Genomic DNA, 18,689 nt, shown 5'->3' on the forward strand with positions numbered 1-18,689 from the left:
GTGACAGAAAGGGCAGAGCAGGGATCAGTGGGATACTGCTTACCCTGACAGCCTCCAGGTAGACCGTGCCCTATCCATGTGCCTGAGATACACACTCAGTGTGGACAGAGGCTCTGGGCAAGGGGACTGGCTGTGAGGAATCAGGACTCAGTGCCTTCCAGGAGGCAACAGAAATGACCCACGAGGGGTTGCTGGTTCCCTCCCGGTGGCACCTATTGGTGCCTAGTTGGCAGACCCTGTTGTGACTCTGGTTTCTAAATAAGAATGTCAGCCCAGAATGGGGAAGGGACTGCCAGACACTGTTTAGGGAAGTTTAGGAAGCAACTCTGGCCCAGATACTACATTGGCCTTGCTCCCTGCTCCCCAAAGACCAACACTGTCCAAGCCCTGAACAGACGAGACACAATTGAATTTTCTAACTTAGTTAGCATAGAGGGATATCACTGCTAGGTCTTGGGAACAAGAAGAAGCAAACAGAAAAACAAGAAACCATTATTGACTACAGTGATGCTCACCTGCCCCTGCGTGGAGGCTGGAAATGAAGTCACGAGGAGGGTGGTATCCCAGAGAAGGGGCCTGGGCGATGGGGCCAAATGCCTCCAAAAAAGTGAATTGCCGGCTGGCTGCCTCCATTTAGAGTGTTACGGGAAAGAAGCCGCTAGGCAATGGTGGAGCATGCCTTTAATCCCAGCACTTGGAAGGCAGAGGCAGAGGCAGAGGCAGAGGCAGAGGCAGATGGATTTCTAAGTTTGAGGCCAGCCTGTTCTACAGAGTGAGTCCCAGGACAGCAAACAGGATAGATCCCCAACCTCAGGCCCCACTGAGTAGCAGCCCCCAAAGATCTTGTTCCACTGATCACTCATGGGAAAGACACCGGCCAGGAGTTAGCCATCAAACTATGGGACCCAGGTCACACAGGGCCATGCTGTACATGTCCCATGGCCATGCTCAGCCTCCAACTGCCCCAGCTAGCCCACCCAGCAGGGAAGCCCTTGGCTGCAGACAGACAGAGGTGACACAGGGCTCTGGTCCTTGCATCTGCCCTCTGAGACCTATACAGAGACTGGAGTTAGCCTTTAGCTCTTTGCCTGTGGGCAATCAACCCACTGTAGCAGAACTGTCAATTCAAGCCACAAGGCTGCTGAGGCCACCATCATTGAAAACCTCAGAGCCACAGGTCTCTTCCACAAGGACAGCCCCAAAGGATCACACTGATCCTCTCTTCTGGGGGCTACCACTGCCAGTATGTCTGTCCTATGTAGTTTCCTGGGCACAGTCCAAATGTGTGGAATAGCCTCAGAACTGACCTTGGCCCCCAAGGGCTAGCTTCCTTGGTGACACCCACTCCTTTTTATTATCCTCCCCAGAGGTCCCATGCCAGAAGGTTCTAGCAGTCAGTCACACTGTGCATCTAGCTAGGTACCCTGTCTCACTGGTTCCCTGAGCTAAGCCTTGAGCACCAGAGGACAAGATGATACTCCAGCTGTGGTCCACGTACTCTCTAGTGCCCAACCTCTGGCAGGGTATCAGAGAACGAAGGAGAGACAAGCATAGGACGAGATTAGCACCAAGAGCAACCCTGACATCAGAGTCAGAGGACCCTTGCTGCAGTGATATTGAGAGGCAGGTGCACAAGCAGAGATAGGAGCTCAATGCTGACTGTCAATGAAAAGTGCACGGTGGAGACCTGTTCTATAGGACGCGGCGGTCCTCCTTGGAAACAGTCACCACTGAGAGCCACAACTATAGCCACAAAGAGGGCACGTCAGGACAGATCTGAGTGAGAGCGGAAGGCATGTGGTGGAGGGTGGTAGACCATCTCTGTGGTGGAACAGCCTGTGAGAAGGCCCGGTGGAAGTCAGAGGGCAGCAGGTCTCTGGGGCACTGAAGAGCTGTGAGGACGTCATAGTCTAACTACATTTGGAGCCTAGCACAGCAGGGAGCACCAGGAGAGAAAGAGCTGGCTCAGTGATGACAGGCTCTACAGAGTAAACCCTGACCTCTAAAATAACCCTGACTCCTCAGGATGGCAAGGTGGACAACTCTGGAAAGAGCACACCACCACCACCACCACCACCACCACCACCACCACCACCACCACCACCTCCACCACCACCACCTCCACCATCACCACCACCTCCACCATCACTACTATCACCACCTCCACCACCACCACCACCATCACCACCATCACACCACCACCACCACCTTTACCATCACAACCATGACCACCATCACCACCACCTCCACCATCTTCACCACCACCACCATCACCCAGCTGGGCAGGGCTTCCTGCTGAGTTTCGGGAATCTCCACTTGCACCTAAGAGTCAATCCTTGCTTGATCCTTGCCACAAGCTTGGAGGTAGCAGAAACCCTTCCCATCTGACCTGAGAGTAGGTCTAGGTTCCATGAGACAGATGAGCTCCCAGGCCCAGCCACTCCCCAGACTCGCTGTTAGCACCCAGGCTTCACCCTCAGCCCTGCACAGACCCCAGTGCCTCCATGGGCCCCAAATCTTCAAAGCCCTGGGTTTCCTACTACACCACACCTGGCTCTTTCCCAGGCAGGGCCTCCTCTACCTCCTCTACCGGCCTGACTGCTTCAGCCACTCCTCTGTCATGGGGAAGAGAGTGCATTGGGCTTAGCCAGGCTTACCCCAAGGCCCTGGAATGGCAGCCACCTTTGTCCCTGGCCACCTTTCTCTCCTACCACTGTCTGGGCTCTGACCCATTGGCTTGATAAAAGGATCACAACTTCAAAGAAGGAACTGTCATGCCACACTAGGACATGCCATACGCCTATACCATTTAGACGAGCAAGGGGTTTAGCACAGCAATAAATAGCCACTGGTAAAAGTCTGCACTATTGCAAGTGCTCCCTAGAAAAAAATGGGGAGTGAGCTAGGGATGGAGATGGGGGCATTCTAATAGCAGACCTGTCACCTGACCTGTGGCCTTGACCCTGCTGGGACTCCACAGGCTCAGAGGCGCTTCTGACTCTTTCCTCTGCTTCCCGTATTCCCTCCTTCCCACCTTCATGCCCCATCCTGACGACCACAGCCCTCCCTGGGCCTCACGCAGGCTGGACTCTTGAGTACTCCGAGGCCCCTAAACAGGTATCCTGCAACAAAATCTCATGAGCTGTTGGCAAATACTGTCCTTGCAATGTGAGCTGGGCCAGGGTGTGCTGCCTCGGGTTCTAGGGAGGGAAGGAATGTCTTTTGTTTTTCTGATTCCACACACTGACAGGATGAAGAGGGATAGCATGGGGAATTACCCCAAGAGTCTGAGCTGAGGCTCACCCGGCAAGGAGAAGAAGCTGGGGAAGGCTTCTCCCGTCTACTCTGGAGCAAAGCATGGGTAAACCCAGAGAGCAAGAAGCCAGCTGTGACCCAGCATCCCAGGGTGTGTTCAAAGGTGTTCTCAAAGGGCAGGGTAGTCTGCTCACAGGCCTAGGGCCCCAGGGTTGCCTACCAATCAACTAACTGTTCATCACCCCACTATCCCTCTCCCAGTCATATAGTACCTAACAGCTAAGTCCCGCAGAGAGGCAGGAGGGCACTAATGGACTGGAGAGGCTAAGACTGGAGCAGGCCCCCTGGGGGAGAGTAGTGAATGGGGGGGGGTCAAAGAAGAGGGGCAGCCTAGGAGATAAACTCTGCTAGGGCAGGGAGTCAGCTTCCTAGCTCTAAAGTACAAGCAGGCTGTTGGGAGCAGATTCACACACCCTGAGGTCTGATACATCCCAACTCTGTCCTGCCCTGTGCCTTGTCCTACCTGGGACACCCAGCCCTAAGCCGGTCTAGCATCTCCTTCCTGTGCAGCCCAGCTTAGGCCCAGCCTCTGAGAATCAGGCAGCCGCCTACGTGGGGAACAGGGCCCAGCAGAGTCAGACCTTCCAGCAGTCAGTGCCAGGGCAGCAGCTGCACAAATCATAAACGCACACAGGGCGCTCCACTCTGCACCGTCGGGCCTCACATTTTCCTCTCACACCCGGAAAAACCAGGCAGCTTCATGTCCCCGAAGGGCCTCTGAGGCTGGGCAGATAGAGAGTTGGAGGGTCGAGGAGGGAAAGACGTCCCGCCCCGCTCTCCAAGTCTCCCTCAGGATACGTCCTGCCTGGCTGCGAGTCTCTGTGCCTCCCACGGTTGATCAGGAGTATTTCCAGCTGTTCACAGGGCACGAAACAGTCTTGAGACAAGTTGTTTCCAAAGAGGTCCTGGGGACGGAGGACCTGGGCTCTGCAGTGAGCAGAGTATGGAAGTCAGACCTTCTCACCACACAAGAAAAGATTCAGTGCCTAGGCTGTGTGTCTCAGAGGGGCCCAGTGGCCGGCTCGGGGCCCAGTGGCTACCAGCACACTGTTCAGGCTGAACTCCTTAAATATCTGTCCCTGCATCCCCAGACCCTACCCATCCTCTAAGACCTTCCAGTTCCAAAGAACACCGGGCTGGGCAACCACCGTGCTATGGTTGGCAGAATGGCGAACCCAAAGGCAGCCCTGCCCAATCTCTGCCCCCATACACATGTGACTCACATGGCAAAGAGACCAAGGCAGAGCGGTGGGTCTGATGTCACAGCTGACAACAAGGGGAGTCTGTCCTGAAGCTCCAGTGGCTGTCATCACAGAGCATTAGCAGCTGTGATGTGCTCCAGGATGCTACAGAGCCACGGGACTCGGAGAGGATTCAGTCTGCCATCGCGGCTTTGAGGTAGAAGGTGCCATGACCCAAAGATGCCCCCAAAAGAAGAGGAGCCAGGAAGCTGATCCCTGAAGCCCTCTGAAAAGGCACAACTGCACTCATAACCTGACTGCAGCCCCATAAGCCAGTGGGTGTGGCTCTCGGCAGGGTGGCTTGTTACAGGAAGTCCACTCTCACTGGGGCCCACACATGCTGAATCCAGCACTCTGAGGGCAGTGCCAAGGCTGTAAGTGCCTTCCCGGGCCCCAGGCCGTCACATCAGACCCAGTTCTGACCTTTGCTGACCCTCAGACACTGTCTGTGATACTTGCAGTGTCTCCTGGGGCAGGATCTCTCACTTCAATGCTAACGTTCCCCAGGTTGCTGCCATGCGGATCTGAACCCCACAAACGCAGAAGACAACAGCGAGCCTTCTCTACTTTAGAAATGTGGTACACTTGGGGATGGGTCACTGAGTACGTACCGAACACCACAAAACAGACGCTAGGCACCTTCAGCATTGGTGACCAGAGCCCTAGGATGAAGGATTTCAGGATGTCCTGCCTCTCTCAGGCCACTGCCACAGCAGCCCGGAAGGTGAGGACACAGTGGTCCCACCCTTCCCACGTCATCCTATGTGGAGACTCAAGGCACAGCAGCAGCCTTTCCCTACTTCACTATGGTACCACTGTCCACTCCCACGTAAGGACACAACGCTGGCCTGCATAGCATCTACTGTTTAAAAGGCAAGGAACAGAGAAGCACCCCTGCCCAGCTCAGATCCTGATGAGGCCCACTGTGGCCAGTTCTTTACATAGCAAGGTGGTCCAAGGTAGGGCCTGGCTTACAGGGTGATAGAGACAAGCTGGCCAGAGCCCCTGGCAGAACAACATCGTCAGTCCAGGTAACTTACCTAGAAGAAAGAATGGACCACGGTGCAGATCCCTAAACCTTCTACCTGCACGGAACAACTAGGACCTGCCAATTCCCTCTGCCTTCTGAGGGACACTTAGTGACCGATGGGGATCCACATACAACCCTTCCCCTGTCACCTTCAAGGACAATAGAGCCTCTTGTGACAAGCAACCGGCAGGAAGAAAGAAACTGAACCAGCTACAGGTGTGCACTGAAGGAACCCTTAGACCCCAGGGGACTGACTCAGGCTGTTAAAACTGGGAGCCGAGGCCGTGTGGCTGTAGAGTACCTATCCAGATACCCAGCTGTGGTCAGAGTCCCCCCAAGGAGCTGGGCTCCATCGCCACCCCCTGATCCTGCCCCCTTACCTGGTATGCTGTGTCTTGAGGGGCCTGGAAGCCAGGGCAGCAGCAGTAGAAACAGCAAATAGACCAGCGAGAGAGCATTGAAGCGTAACAGGGAGGCTAGAGAAGAGAGAGACAAATGGTTAGTACACCAACAATAGGGGCAGCCCTCACCTGAGGGGCTGGGGGGCAGTACCCCCCAGTGCCCCTCTCTCACACCTGTAAGCATGCATACATAAGGCTTGTGCACCACAGACAGAATACCCATGTTCCTGTCATCCGATGCCCAGGTCCCATGATACCCCAAGGACCTGCCCAAAGCAGTCCATGTACTCATAACTCATACGTGGATGCACACGAGGTTCTGACCACTCCGCATAACCCCACCCACGCAGGGCTCTGGGGCCCACTCCTCCTCATCTTGCTTTTCCTCCTGTTTGAAGTTTCGCTTATTGATCGGCAGGCAGCTCAACTAAGAAATGGTTAGTTTTTCCCACTACTGGGTGGGAAGTCACTGGGACCGAGCTCTGGACCCCCTCCTGAGTCACTGATGGGCCGGCGCGGTTCTGAACCTGGCTTTACACCACTCTGCCTGTGCATGCCCCCTACCAGTGCCAGTGCACAGCACAGCTTCCCTCTGGGAACTTCCCTGACACCCTGCTGCCCTACACCGTCCTGGTGAATTCTGCCAGGGAGGTCAAAGGACCTGAAGCATAGGCAGGTGACACGCTGGCCACTTAACCAAATGAGCAAGCTTCTTCCCAGAAACACAGGGCCTTCCAGGAGACAAGGTTCTGGGACCCTATGCAGCGCTCAGTCCCACCCACTTCTACCTGTGCTATGGGATACAAAAGGAGCCAGGCCAAAGAGGATCTACATGCTGTGTGAGAGCCCGGCCACACACAGTATCACTCACTACAAGCCATATCTTGCTGTCCTCACCTCGGGCAATTGCTATTTTCAGAAACTGACTGTCCTAGACAGGTAAGGTTAAAAGGCCATGAGCTAGGAGCTAGGGTACATTAGGAACCCCGATTCCCTCCTGGACAAAGCAACCCCAAGAGCGGACTTTCTGTGGCCGGGAGCATCAATCCTACCTCATTGTCCCTCTGAGAGTCTCTCCTGAGAGTGGGTATCCTCCACACATCCTCCTCAGGATGAGAACCAACAACAGACCTGGACAGCCAGGGCAGACCTGAACTTGGGGACCAAGACCGACCACAGAACCAGGCTCCCCTGGAAGGAAGCGGCAGGGACCCAAAGAGCACAGTACATTTAAAAAAATTAAAATTGAGCTATAAATGATATTTCCAGTGCCAAAAGCAAAACAAAACAAACAACCTAAGCTGAACCAGGTCACCTCTTCAGGTGACACTACCCACTTGGGGTGGGTGACTTCTTCTGAATTCAGCTTGTACCCTCTTCACAGCCCCTGCCTGACACAGTCTTCTTCCAGGATCACAGTGGACATGAGATGTAGCCCAACTTCCAAGGGCACCTGCTGCTTCAAGGAGCCTGGCAGCAGGGGTGGAGAGGGTGGTGGTAGTGGGGAGGGCAGGGTGTTGACCACGACTGCACTTCTCTTGGCTCCCAAGGGCCTCTCTGGAGTCAGGGTGCTGTCTTCTTCCTGACATACATTGGCTACCATGCAAGGCTCAGCTCTCCTAAATCAAATCTGAAGTTTTCAACAATGATACATTAAAAAAAAAAATCGATCTTCTTTGGCCCAAGAGGCAGGGGGGAAGTGCATTTGTGGAGGCAAAGCTTTCTGAAATCCCTCTGCTTTCCAGGGCTCTATTTCTCAGCCCAACCAGGGCCACGTCCAGCCTAGTCTCACAGAGGCTGCACCCTCCCTCACACTCGCTGCTTCCGGTCAGGTAGATGTCTACCCAGCTTTCCACTGGCTTGTCGATCCTGCCCACCTGTCTACCCAGCTGACTACCCACCAGTCCCTTCATCCACAGGCCCCTGAGAGCTTTCTCCTATCTAACATCCCTGATGTGACAGGTCCTGCCTCTGAGGACACTGGTTCGACCTCACATACCGGGAATGGCCAGCACTGAACCAAGCACGTGAGGGGCAGTGATCAAAAGCCCGTGTCGGGAGCCAAGAGCATGTGCCGCATGAACACGTGGACCTCGGCTGAGATCACCAGAACCCACGTGAAAAGATGGAAAGCCAGGCTAAGGACGCGTCTTGGTGGCTTGCCACAGAAGCCTGGTGACCCGAGTTTGGATTCCCAGAATTGTGCAAAAGCCAGTTGTAATCCCAGCGCACCTCTACCAGGAGATGGGAGGGAGAGAGGAGAGACTGGCTAGAAGCGGTCAGGCCAGGTGGTTGGCAAAAGCAGCAGGGATTAACAGAGAAACCCTGTGCCAAATAAGGTAGAAGATGAGGGCCAACACCCAAGCTTGCCCTTTGACTTCCACGAGCATGCTGTGACACGCACGGACCTGTGTTCATACACATACACACACTTAGATTACGTACAGTGATTGGTGCAGGTATGAAACGCTGTGTGTGGTAGGTAGCATTCTGTAGAAACAGCAACAGAGCCTGCTGGTCAATCAAGCCAACTGATGAACTCCAAAAAGTGGAACACAACTGGAGAAGACTCCTGACTTTGAATTCTGGCCTCCCAAGCACAGCCAATGAAGGGCGGCCACCACAGGCCCTGGGGAGCAGGGAAAGATGCTTTACCCTGCAGCCTGCTTGGCAAGCTTAAAATTCAGACCCCGAGGTTCTGTGTGTGTTGAGTGCGGGAGAGGCTAAAGTTAATTTATTATTGTTTTTAAGAATTATCTATTTATTTTACGTATATGAGTACACTGTCGATGTCTTCAGACACACCAGAAGAGGGCCCCAGATCTCATTATGGTTGTAAGCCACCATGTGGTTGCTGGGAATTGAACTCAGGATCTGTGGACGAGCCGTCAGTGCTCTTAACTACTGAGCCATCTCTCCAGTCCCGCGGCTAAAGTTTAACTGTTATCAAGTTTCAGTCAGGAAAATGAGATGGTCCTGGGGTGGCCATTAGTGACATATGAGGATGTGCCTAATGCCACCACACTATCAAAAATAGATTAAGATGACAAACTTCGTGGATAGATGTTTTACCGGAATAAATACATGAACGGTGTCCAAAATCTGTGATGGGCTCCAGAAACCAGAGACCCAAGATGGCAAGGGGTAGGGACTTCCATGCCTGGCTTCCTGGCAACGAGGAAATGTGAGATGGGCTACTGAGATTGAGGCCTGGCTACTCCTAATCCCAGGTAGGGCCAGGAGAACCCTACATAGCTGTATGTGCCAAAGGTAGATGAAATGCAAGGTGAGGCACCAGGGACCAGGCGAGGGGAACGCCCTGTCCTGCCTCAGCAACACAGGTCAGCTTGGGAGATGCACAGGCCCTGAGCTCTGCCCTTTCCCCTGCCTCTTTTCCTTCCTGCCTGCCCTCCGTGTAGAGCGGTCCCAACACTGTACAGAGAAATAAAGGCTACGTCCAGAGACGAACACTCTACCCAAGGAAACAGGCTCAGAGGCACAACTTGACACTCCAGGGTCTCGTTCTCAGTCATCATTCCTCCAAGATTATCACCCCTCAAGAGCAAGAAGAGCGAGCCAGGAGAGCGAGTCCCGCCTGGGTCAGCCGTGCAGCTCTTGCTTCTGGGAAGAGAGGGAAAGAAACACTAAGAGGCAACACAACCTGGCTGTGTCGGGATGCAGGGTTCCCAGGTGCTCCCTGGTCCCGGTGGTGTGGCGTATTGGTTGAAACACATTGATGTGACTGTCACAACCATGACTTTAGCAGTGCAGAGGACAGAGGTGAGATGTTATTTATCACAAGCAGCCTGAAGGAGACAGCCTTCCTTGTCTTTGTCCTTGAAGGTTAGCTGCCACCTAACTGCAGGAGAGGGGTCATGGGGGACAAAGACATTCCTCAAAGAGGGCAGAGCCTCAGACTGCTCTGGTGGAGCTGCTGGGCAAAGCCTGTGATTTCACAGGAAACAGGCCTTTCCTGAGCCAGCAACAATAGGGACAGCCAGAGGCAGGAAGGGCCCCTTGCAGGCCAGCACATACTTAACCCTTTATAGACCCTCACCCTACAGCACAAAGCTGAAGACCCTTGCTAACATCCACTCTGGGGTCCTCAAGCCATAGCTGAGGGCTAATGAAGTCCACCGGGTGGCTCCCCTGGACTCTGAGTGACCCAGAGCAGAGCAACGGTTTGCTCGTCGTTGTGGGAACCGGGTCAGGGAGGGAGGGGTAAGGGTAATAGGACCACACACAACTTTTAGAGTACACCACACAGAAGGTTTGTCACCACCCCTCCTCCACCATGAGCATGAAGATGGGCCTGCAGATTGGGCTGTAAGGGAGACCTCACCTACTCAAGAAGCCCCAGCCTGGCCCAGGGTCTGTCAGGGTAGGAGACGAGAATCCACCACTCCCTGGAGGCTCTTTGAGCCAGCTGCTCCCATATGTCTCTGGTCAAAGAAGCCTTACAGCGACCTCCCAAAGCAGATGCCAGACACATTTGTAAATGGCTCTGGAAATGAGTCTGAAGCACACGGCAGATCTGTGGGGAGCTTCCCCTACCACAGCCAGTGCTGGACAGACGGACGGAAAGGTGCAGAGATACAGTGTGTGCTTGAGATGACCGGATCCTTTGGAGGGATGGGCTGTGTCAACAGGGAGAGAACACAGTGAAGGTTCACACTAGTCTGCATCAACGCAGCAGGCCGTCCAGCCCAAGTGGAGACAAGCAAGCGTCCAGTGCAGGAACAGCATGGTTTCTTCGAGGGAAGCCTGGGTGAAGAGCAGACTCACCTCACCCTACCATCTCGGCCCAGCACAGAAACAAGGTTGAGGGTCTCATATAACCCCCCACCCCACCATTGTCACTCCTGTCTGCACAAGAGAGGGAACAGGTTTGGATGGCCTGCCCTCCTAGTCTCTAGGCTACCTCCCTCTGAGAAGGGAGGAGAGTCTCTCTAGGCCAAAAGAAAGACCTCGGTGAGCAGAGAGAGTTGAGCAGAGGCCCCAACAGGAGAGACCAGGCTAGCCCAAAGGACTGCAACCCATCTCTAGGGCAGGGCAGGGCAGGGCAGGGCAGGGCCTGCTTGGGACCCTGGGGCAGCCACAGTCTCAGCCCTGGAGGAAGTGGTGTCTAGACTGGCAAAGAGCTACAAGGCAGAGCAGAGCCTGGAGTCCTTCTATGGTCCCAGCTATGCAGCAGCCGTGTCCAGTGGTGGAGCAGAGACTCCGCTGAGACCCTGGGTCCCACAGAGGAGTACGCTGTCCAAAGAGGCCATAGCTGCCAGGCTGGGAGAGGCTCAGCAAGGTGTGTTCGGGGCCCAGAAGTAACCAATACCCTCAGAAGACTACTTCTCGGAAGGGCAGCCTCTGTCCCACCCCATGGCCTTGCACACAGGCCTGGACAATGCCACATGCAGGCCAATGTCTGTCACAATCCTGGGGTAGGTATCAGTCTCACAAGTGTCCCCGAAAACTTGGTTTTCCAGGGATCAGAGACAGGGGTCAGAGGAAGCAAGCTCTACGCTCCAGGGTCCATCTGACCAGGATCCTGGACACATCAATGGCTAGAACTGACCACCATTGGAGCTGAGCAGCCGATAGATCATAAGAATCTGTGAATGTGCCGGGCGTTGTGGCGCACACCTTTAATCCCAGCACTCGGGAGGCAGAGGCTGGCAGATTTCTGAGTTGGAGGCCAGCCTGGTCTACAAAGTGAGTTCCAGGACAGCCAGGGCTATACAGAGAAACCCTGTCTCGAAAAACCAAAATAAAAGAGAAGAAAAGAAAAAGAAAAAGAATCTATGAGTGTGAGGGTCTGTGAACTGGGCCCCTGTCCCCACAATGCACCACAGACTGCCTAGTCACCAGTGGGTGTGGTAAGTGGCCTGAGGTGAGTCCCTGTCCCTAGTGTGATTTATGTGCACTTGTAAGAAGGAATTGGGGCAGACAAAGGATCCTTCGAGACTCAGAAAGACCAAGACTTTCAATTCAAACCCACAGAAGCCACACAGAGACCTGGGACTGGAGGGAACCACACGTGAGCCATGACCACCGCAACGTGAGGTGATGGGCCACAGCGGCCCAGGAGCCCAGGGTGTAGCTTTGGGATGAATGGGACTGCATCTACCCCATTCCAGCCATGCGAGAGGGCTCTGATGACTGTAGCCAGCAGCATAGGGTGAGGGCTTGGTGGGGCCCTTAAGTGTGGAGGTGAGAAGATAGTACACGCTGGGCACAGCAGAGAGGCAGGCGTTCAGAACAAGGGGCTAGGAGGAGATCCCAGAAGAGATATGGAGAGCAGGCCTGGAGGACCCAACTGAAAACTTGCCCTTCCTTTTTCCTCCTCTGTAAAAAGCACCAAAGGACTGTTGTCAAAGAAAAAAAGAAAAGAAAAGATAGGGGGCCTGGTACTGTGTGTCCAACCTGGAGGACAGGGAGGCTGAGTAAAAGTGTGGGGGGGGGGGCAGGGAGGGCTTTGGGTGTGTCTAGGACAGTAAGTGACTTTCATCCACCTTTCCCTACACCCGCAGAGGGTCTCGGAAGCAGGGAAGTTTAGAGCTGTTCCACATGAGTGTCACAGAGGCCGCCAACCCCAGAAGATGCCTTAGGGAGGCCTGGCCAGCTAGCCCAACTATCTCTATGTCCCTAAACAGCAGGGTGGGATATGGGGGTGGGGGAGGAAGAGGGAAATGTCCCCTCCACCCCCGGCTTCATGCCTGTAACCCTGGCTGCATCCCCAGGCAGGGTTTCCTCCCATTGTCAGTCAAGGGACAGTGGTGTCCACAGCTTCAGGACGGGTGGGGGCCTGATTTCTTTTTTCTTTTCTTTTTTTTTTTTTTTAAAATATGGAATGCCTCGCGAATTTGGGTATTATCCTTGCGCAGGGGCCATGCTAATCTTCTCTGTATCATTCCACTTTTAGTATATATGCTGCCGAAGCGAGCACGCGGGCCTGATTTCTTGCCTACCATTTAAGATCTTTACTGTAGGCCCCCATGGGACCACCCAGCCTGGCGGGCTTCCTGTTGCTCTTCTACAAGCCAATGCGCTATCTGTGGCTCACCCTTGGCTGGGTCAGTACCCTGGCCTCTGTCTCTCCTGCGGCCTATCTCCTTCGTGACTGGTTTTCCTCCAGCCTTTGCAGGGGACAGCATTCAGAAAACAAGCAGCTCACTGCCACCGGACCAGTGTCCTGGACCTGCAAGAGGCGAGTAGCCTGGCAACCAGAGTAACAATGTCAGCAAGAGTCTTTGTGTCCACCAGTATGAGTCCACGGGGAGTATAGCACCAGGGACCCCACAGATGCTGGGACATGCCCTGCAACACTGATCCTGCAAGATACCCAGATTCCTCCTGACTGATTGGCAACCACAGACAAGCCCCATCTCCCTCAGATTGCTCAGCTGTACCTCAAGAGTCCCACTGTCCCTATCTGTGGAGCTCCTGCAGGCACACTAGATACAGCACCTGAGAGGTGACACATACTTCTGAACAAAAGAGAGAGACGCGGGGCTGAAGAGGTGGCTCAGTGGTTAGAACACTGGTTGCTCTTCCAGAGGACCAGAGTTCAATTCCCAGCAACCACATGGCAGCTTACTACTTTCTGTCCTTCCAGTTCCAGGGGACCTAACATCCTCACATAGACATACACCCAGGCAAAATATCAATGCAATTAAATAGATAAATAAAATTTTTTAAAGATTTATTTATTTATTTTATATATGTGAGCACACTGTAGCTGAATAGATGGTTGTGAGTCTTCATGTGGTTGTTGAGAATTGATTTTTTTTTTTTTTTTTTTTTTTTGAGACAGGGTTTCTCTGTATAGTCCTGGCTGTCCTGGAACTCACTTTGTAGACCAGGGTGGCCTTGAACTCAGAAATTCTCCTGCCTCTGCCTCCTGAGTGCTGGGATTAAAGGCGTGCACCACCACGCCCGGCTATTGATTTTTCTTTTTTCTTTTTTTTTTTTAAGGACCTCTGCTCACTCCAGTCAACTTTATTCACTCAATCCCTGCTTGCTTGCTCCGGCCCAAAGATTTATTTATTATTATACATAAGTACACTGTAGCTAACTTCAGATGTACCAGAAGAGGATATCAGAACTCATTATGGGTGGTTGTGAACCACCATGTAGTTGCTGGGATTTGAACTCAGGACCTTCAGAAGAGCAGTCAGTGCTCTTAACTACTGAGCCATGTCTTCAGCCCAATAAGAACTTTTATTGAAAATAAACAAACATAACCAAGAACCTGCCCATATATCTGATCTTTGTAAAGAGATAGGAAGGCTCTGAGGGTCCACATGATCTCTGTATGAGGGGGCCCAGAGTCATCTTACGAATACCTCTCTGAAATGGCTTGTTTGGTGTGTCAACTTGACACAAGAGTCATCAGAGCAGAAGGAGCCTCAGTTGAAGAAATATCTCCATGAGATATAGTTGCAGGGGATTTTCTAAATCATTGATTGATGGAGGAGGGCCCAGCCCATTGTGAGTGAGGCCATCCCTGGGCTGGTGGTCCTGGGTTCTATAAAAAAGCAGGCTGAGCAAGCCATGGGGAGCAAGCCAGTAAGCAGCACCCTCCATGGCCTCTGCATCAGGTCCTGCTCCAGGTTCCTGTCCTGCTTGGAGCTTCTCCAGTGAAAGCTGAATAAACCCTTTCCTCCCCAGCTTGCTTTATGGCCATGGTGTTTTGTGGCAGCAATAAAAACCATAGCTAAGGAGGGCTGTGGTGGCGTACGCCTTTAATCCCAGCACTCGGGAGGCAGAGGCAAGCAGATTTCTGAGCTTGAGCCCAGCCTGGTCTACAGAGTGAGTTCCAGGACAGCCAGGGCTACACAGAGAAACCCTGTCTCAAAACTCAAAACAAAACAACAAAGAGTTTAAACTTGACATCTCCTTTCTCATAAGAAGAATGCTGCCACACATTACCACAATCACAGAAGTGAAGGGCAGGGAGGGCCACAAGCTATCTTCCTCCCAGAGCATACAGAGGTTACCAGATTAGACACCTAGTTGGGCCTGGTGCCTCAGGCCTGGGATCTCAGCTACACAGGATGCTGAGGCAGGAGGATCCCAAGTTCCAGCCTGGCCTGGGATACTCAGCAAGACCTTGTTGTCTCAAAATAAAAAATAAAAATGGCTAGAGGCCAGGTGTGGCAGTGCACGCTTACCCTGGAAGCACTTGGGAGGCCAAGGCCGGAGGAGCTGGTGGGCGGAGAATCAGGTGAGGTCACCCTCAGCTGCCTAGGGAATTCAAGGACAGCGGAGGTCACACAAGACCTGACAGGAGGTGTGACCTAGTGCCTCTGTGATAGACCACTTGCCTAACATGTATGAAATTCTAGGATCAACGACCACAAAATACCTAAGTATATCAACCACACTAAACCCGGATCTTCAGCTCTAGGGAAGCGCCCTGCTAGATCCTGCCCTCTGCCATCCCCAGATGGCTGCATGAAGTACAAAGGAGGGGACCAGATAACTGCTGCTGAGCAGGACAGCTGCAGGACTGGGGGGTGGGGTCCTGACCCACACCCTAGCTGCTCCCTGCCACCCGTTGGGATTCCGGGTCTCCTGCCTGCCTTATTTGGCCTGGGCTGCAACTATAAACACTTCTGGGTGAGATTTCGGCCAGTGGGTGGGGCCAGGCAGAGGAGGAAGAGGAAGGAGGAGAATTCCAGCAGCAGCTAGAAGCTGCGCGCTGGGAGTCCGGAGTCAATGAAGCCTAGTGGCCACACCTGCCACCCCCCAGGAAGGCTGAAAGCAAAAACTTAAGCCAAACCAGGCCCAGAAGGCTCTGGCCAATCCCCCTTCCTGGAAGAGGAGGGTTGGTACAGTCAGCTGAGGGCACATGAGGAAGCCAGCTGCCCGGACTTGTTCCTAAAGCTTGGGACTAAGGCTCCTAGACTGGGTTAGCCTGGGCAGTGTGGCTGGATATCTTAGCACCTTTGATCAGGCCCAGGTGCAGCCAGCAGGAAAGAGGGTCAGTCAAGCCTAAGGTGCATTTTGCTCCTTTGAAGCTGTCCTCACTTGTCACTTCTACAGCCCCAGGGAGACACTGAGCCTGGCAGCCATGCGAAGTCATGGTAATTTCAGCGCTAGCCACCGTCTGTTCAGATACATCCAATCTGGCTGGCCCCTTCTCCGAGTTATTCCTGATCTGCTGGAGACAGGAAAGGCAAGGGGGTTGAGGATGCCTAGCTGACGGACGCCCACCTCTTCAGGCTCCAAAGCCGACGTGAAGCGCAGGGACAGTTTCAAAGCACATTGTGGATACAGAGCTCTAATCGGATCTGTTTCCTTCTGTTAGAGAAGAAAGTGATGCCCCTTGTGGGAGACAGACAAGAGCAGTCAGGAGGGCGTGTGGACCAGTCCTGGCTGATCGAGGAGAGGGGTCGAGTCGGGAGCTGCCTCAGCCTGAAGCAGCCGGGGTTGGGAGAGGCACAGGGACTTCATTTTACCTACTTGGAGCCCGGCCAAACTGCCTGGGCTCTGGGAGCACTTGGAGCATTTAATTACCATAGTGTTGGGGGTTTAATTAGTGCGACGCGTCTGGGAACCGTGGTTTCACGGCTCAGCTGACCTGCATGGGGTGGGTCGAGTCATTCTGGCTCTCTCTCTCAACACCGAGGGTGGCCTGGTAGCCATAATACCAGTAAGAGAACCCATGGACACATAGTCACATACTCCCATCTGAACAGCTAGTCAACTTTTATGTTTCCCTCAGCCCACAGTGACCTTGTCATACTTTGAGGAAGTCGCAGAGCAAGAGGGGACAGGCTGAGATGAGGTAGGTTATACAGGTAACAAACAGGAGGTAAGGCTGAATATGGACGCCCGGAGGAGGTGGGAGGGAGGGATGCCCACTGCCCAGCGAGCTGGACATGGCCCGCAAGGCACTGTGGTTCCTCGGCTCTCGGCTTCTCCCTAACTTGGAGCAACTCCACAGTATCCACTCCTAGCAGAGCAGGTCAGAGGTGCTGAAGGCAGTGAATGCCCAGAAGACCAGCAGGAAATGGCTTGGTGCTGAGCCCTGGCTCTCAACCAGGGCTGCATCAGGCAAAGAGATCAAGGATGGATGATACAGCTACTGCTGGCACCAGAGACAAGCTGGCAGAGGGATGCTTGCCTCCCACCCCAAACTTCTCAGGACAGCCCAGAGACCAGAGACAGAGAAGACACGAGGAGAAACTCAATCCGACCGTGACAGGTCCTCTTCCCAGCAGATGCTGCGTTGGTCCCAGTTAGTCAGTCAGCTAACTAACTGGGGACCCTGCTCACAGTCTCCCCCCCTAAACAACCCACAATGCCTATCACACAGAGGCACAGTCTGTACTCTATGCGAGTCGCTTGGAGGTATGAGACTGAAGCCACCCAAAGCTGACCTACCCACAGGCGACAACTATCAACAAAAGAGGAGAGAACTCAGGGTACAGGGTGGGCCCCATTCCGTATCAGCCATCCCCACCCACTCCTCCCTGGAGGGAGGAAGCCAGACCTATCTGCAGCCATCTCTACTGGCTGTCACAGGTAAACAGGCCGGGTAGCACATGGGCAGGGCCCTGGGAAGTACATGGGTGCAGAAAATAGTCCCTATCCCATTTGGGAGGGAGTTGGCCCGCAGAACTGTCCCTCCTGAAGGTGACACCCTCCTCACAGACCACTTGGAGCTCAGAGGGTCTTCGCCCTCAGCAGGAAGCTGAAGAAGGGGCTGGTCCTGGCCCTGTATACTGTGTACCACTGACAAATTTAGCCTCGGACTGGGAGTTCTTCCCTTAATACACCGTGAGCTCTCCAGAGCCTGGAGCAAGTCTGGTGAGCCGCTCGCAGAGCCTCCACCAGGGTCAGTCCTGTCCACTTCCCTGACCACATGTTACCTCTCCCCAGATCGTAGCTACTCAAGAGCTCCCACTAACTGGAGTAAATTGTGTATCCAGGTCTCCCAGCTGAGCTGTGAAGGGCACGGGCTGAGCTGTGAAGCCACCACGTGGCTTACACAGGGAGGAGAAGCAACGGCCTAGCAAACCACGGAAGGCTTTCCTAGGTAGAGCCTCCCTTTCCCTACCCAATGCCTGCCATCTGTCAGATGAGGGAAACTGAGGCACTGTGGGCACGGCCCCTCCACAGCTTCACCTACTCCTCTAGACACTACATCTGTCTGGAGAAAAACAAAACAAAACAAAAACCAAACAAGCCAAACAAAAGAACCGGGCCAGGGCATGATCAGTTTCTTGATCCACTAGCAACAAGCACACATATGCCTTGGGCTCTTTCCTAGGAGCACAGAGACCCTGAGACCCCACTACAGACATCCCAGTGCGGGACGTTCACACCGCTCCCAGGTGACTGTGGTCAGTGGTCAATTGCAATTCTCCCACTAGAGCCATCTGAGAGTACCTCAGAGGTTGCCATGGAAGAGGCAAACTGAAGCAGGGTGGCCATAGACCCTGCCCCAGGACCTGAGTATGGGTGTGGGACCTGATGTCACCCAGAGTTCCACGTTATGATTCAAACCTGCCCAGTGCCCAGCTGGTAAATTGCAGCCAACAGGATGAAGCCAGCACGGTAGCTCTTGAATGTTCAGAGATGACATAGTTGGGTTCCAGGTCCCTCAGGGGCTTTGTGACTGCCAGTCTGAGCATGTAAGAGGCTCCTTAGTGAGCCGGCCAGGCTCCAAACTCAGGGTGAGCCCCTGAGTCTCTATAA

At 53.8% G+C, this 18,689-nt stretch overlaps 1 protein-coding gene and 1 non-coding gene across 7 annotated transcripts in view; both read right to left on the minus strand.

Annotated features, from left to right (window-relative positions):
- The window catches only part of Piezo1 (piezo-type mechanosensitive ion channel component 1), a 69,632-nt gene that overhangs the window by 26,050 nt on the left and 24,893 nt on the right, over nucleotides 1-18,689 (minus strand). For 4 of the 6 annotated variants that reach the window (XM_006530954.2, XM_006530956.2, XM_006530953.2 and 1 more), the window contains exons 1-2: nucleotides 6,162-6,225; nucleotides 5,967-6,062 (exon numbers count right to left, since the gene is read on the minus strand). In XM_006530954.2, coding sequence (XP_006531017.2) covers nucleotides 5,967-6,062; nucleotides 6,162-6,210 — 145 coding nt within the window. In that variant the 5' untranslated portion in view covers nucleotides 6,211-6,225. Of the gene's footprint in view, nucleotides 1-5,966; nucleotides 6,063-6,161; nucleotides 6,226-18,689 lie in introns of those variants that run through there. The other 2 variants (NM_001037298.1, NM_001357349.1) reach the window with 1 other exon arrangement.
- On the minus strand, nucleotides 12,821-12,927 carry Gm26497. Its single transcript, XR_003947645.1, has one exon. It is a non-coding gene; the product is annotated as a U6 spliceosomal RNA (small nuclear RNA).

This window comes from Mus musculus, chromosome 8, assembly GCF_000001635.26.
Source record: "Mus musculus strain C57BL/6J chromosome 8, GRCm38.p6 C57BL/6J".
Taxonomy (NCBI): Eukaryota; Metazoa; Chordata; class Mammalia; order Rodentia; family Muridae; genus Mus; species Mus musculus.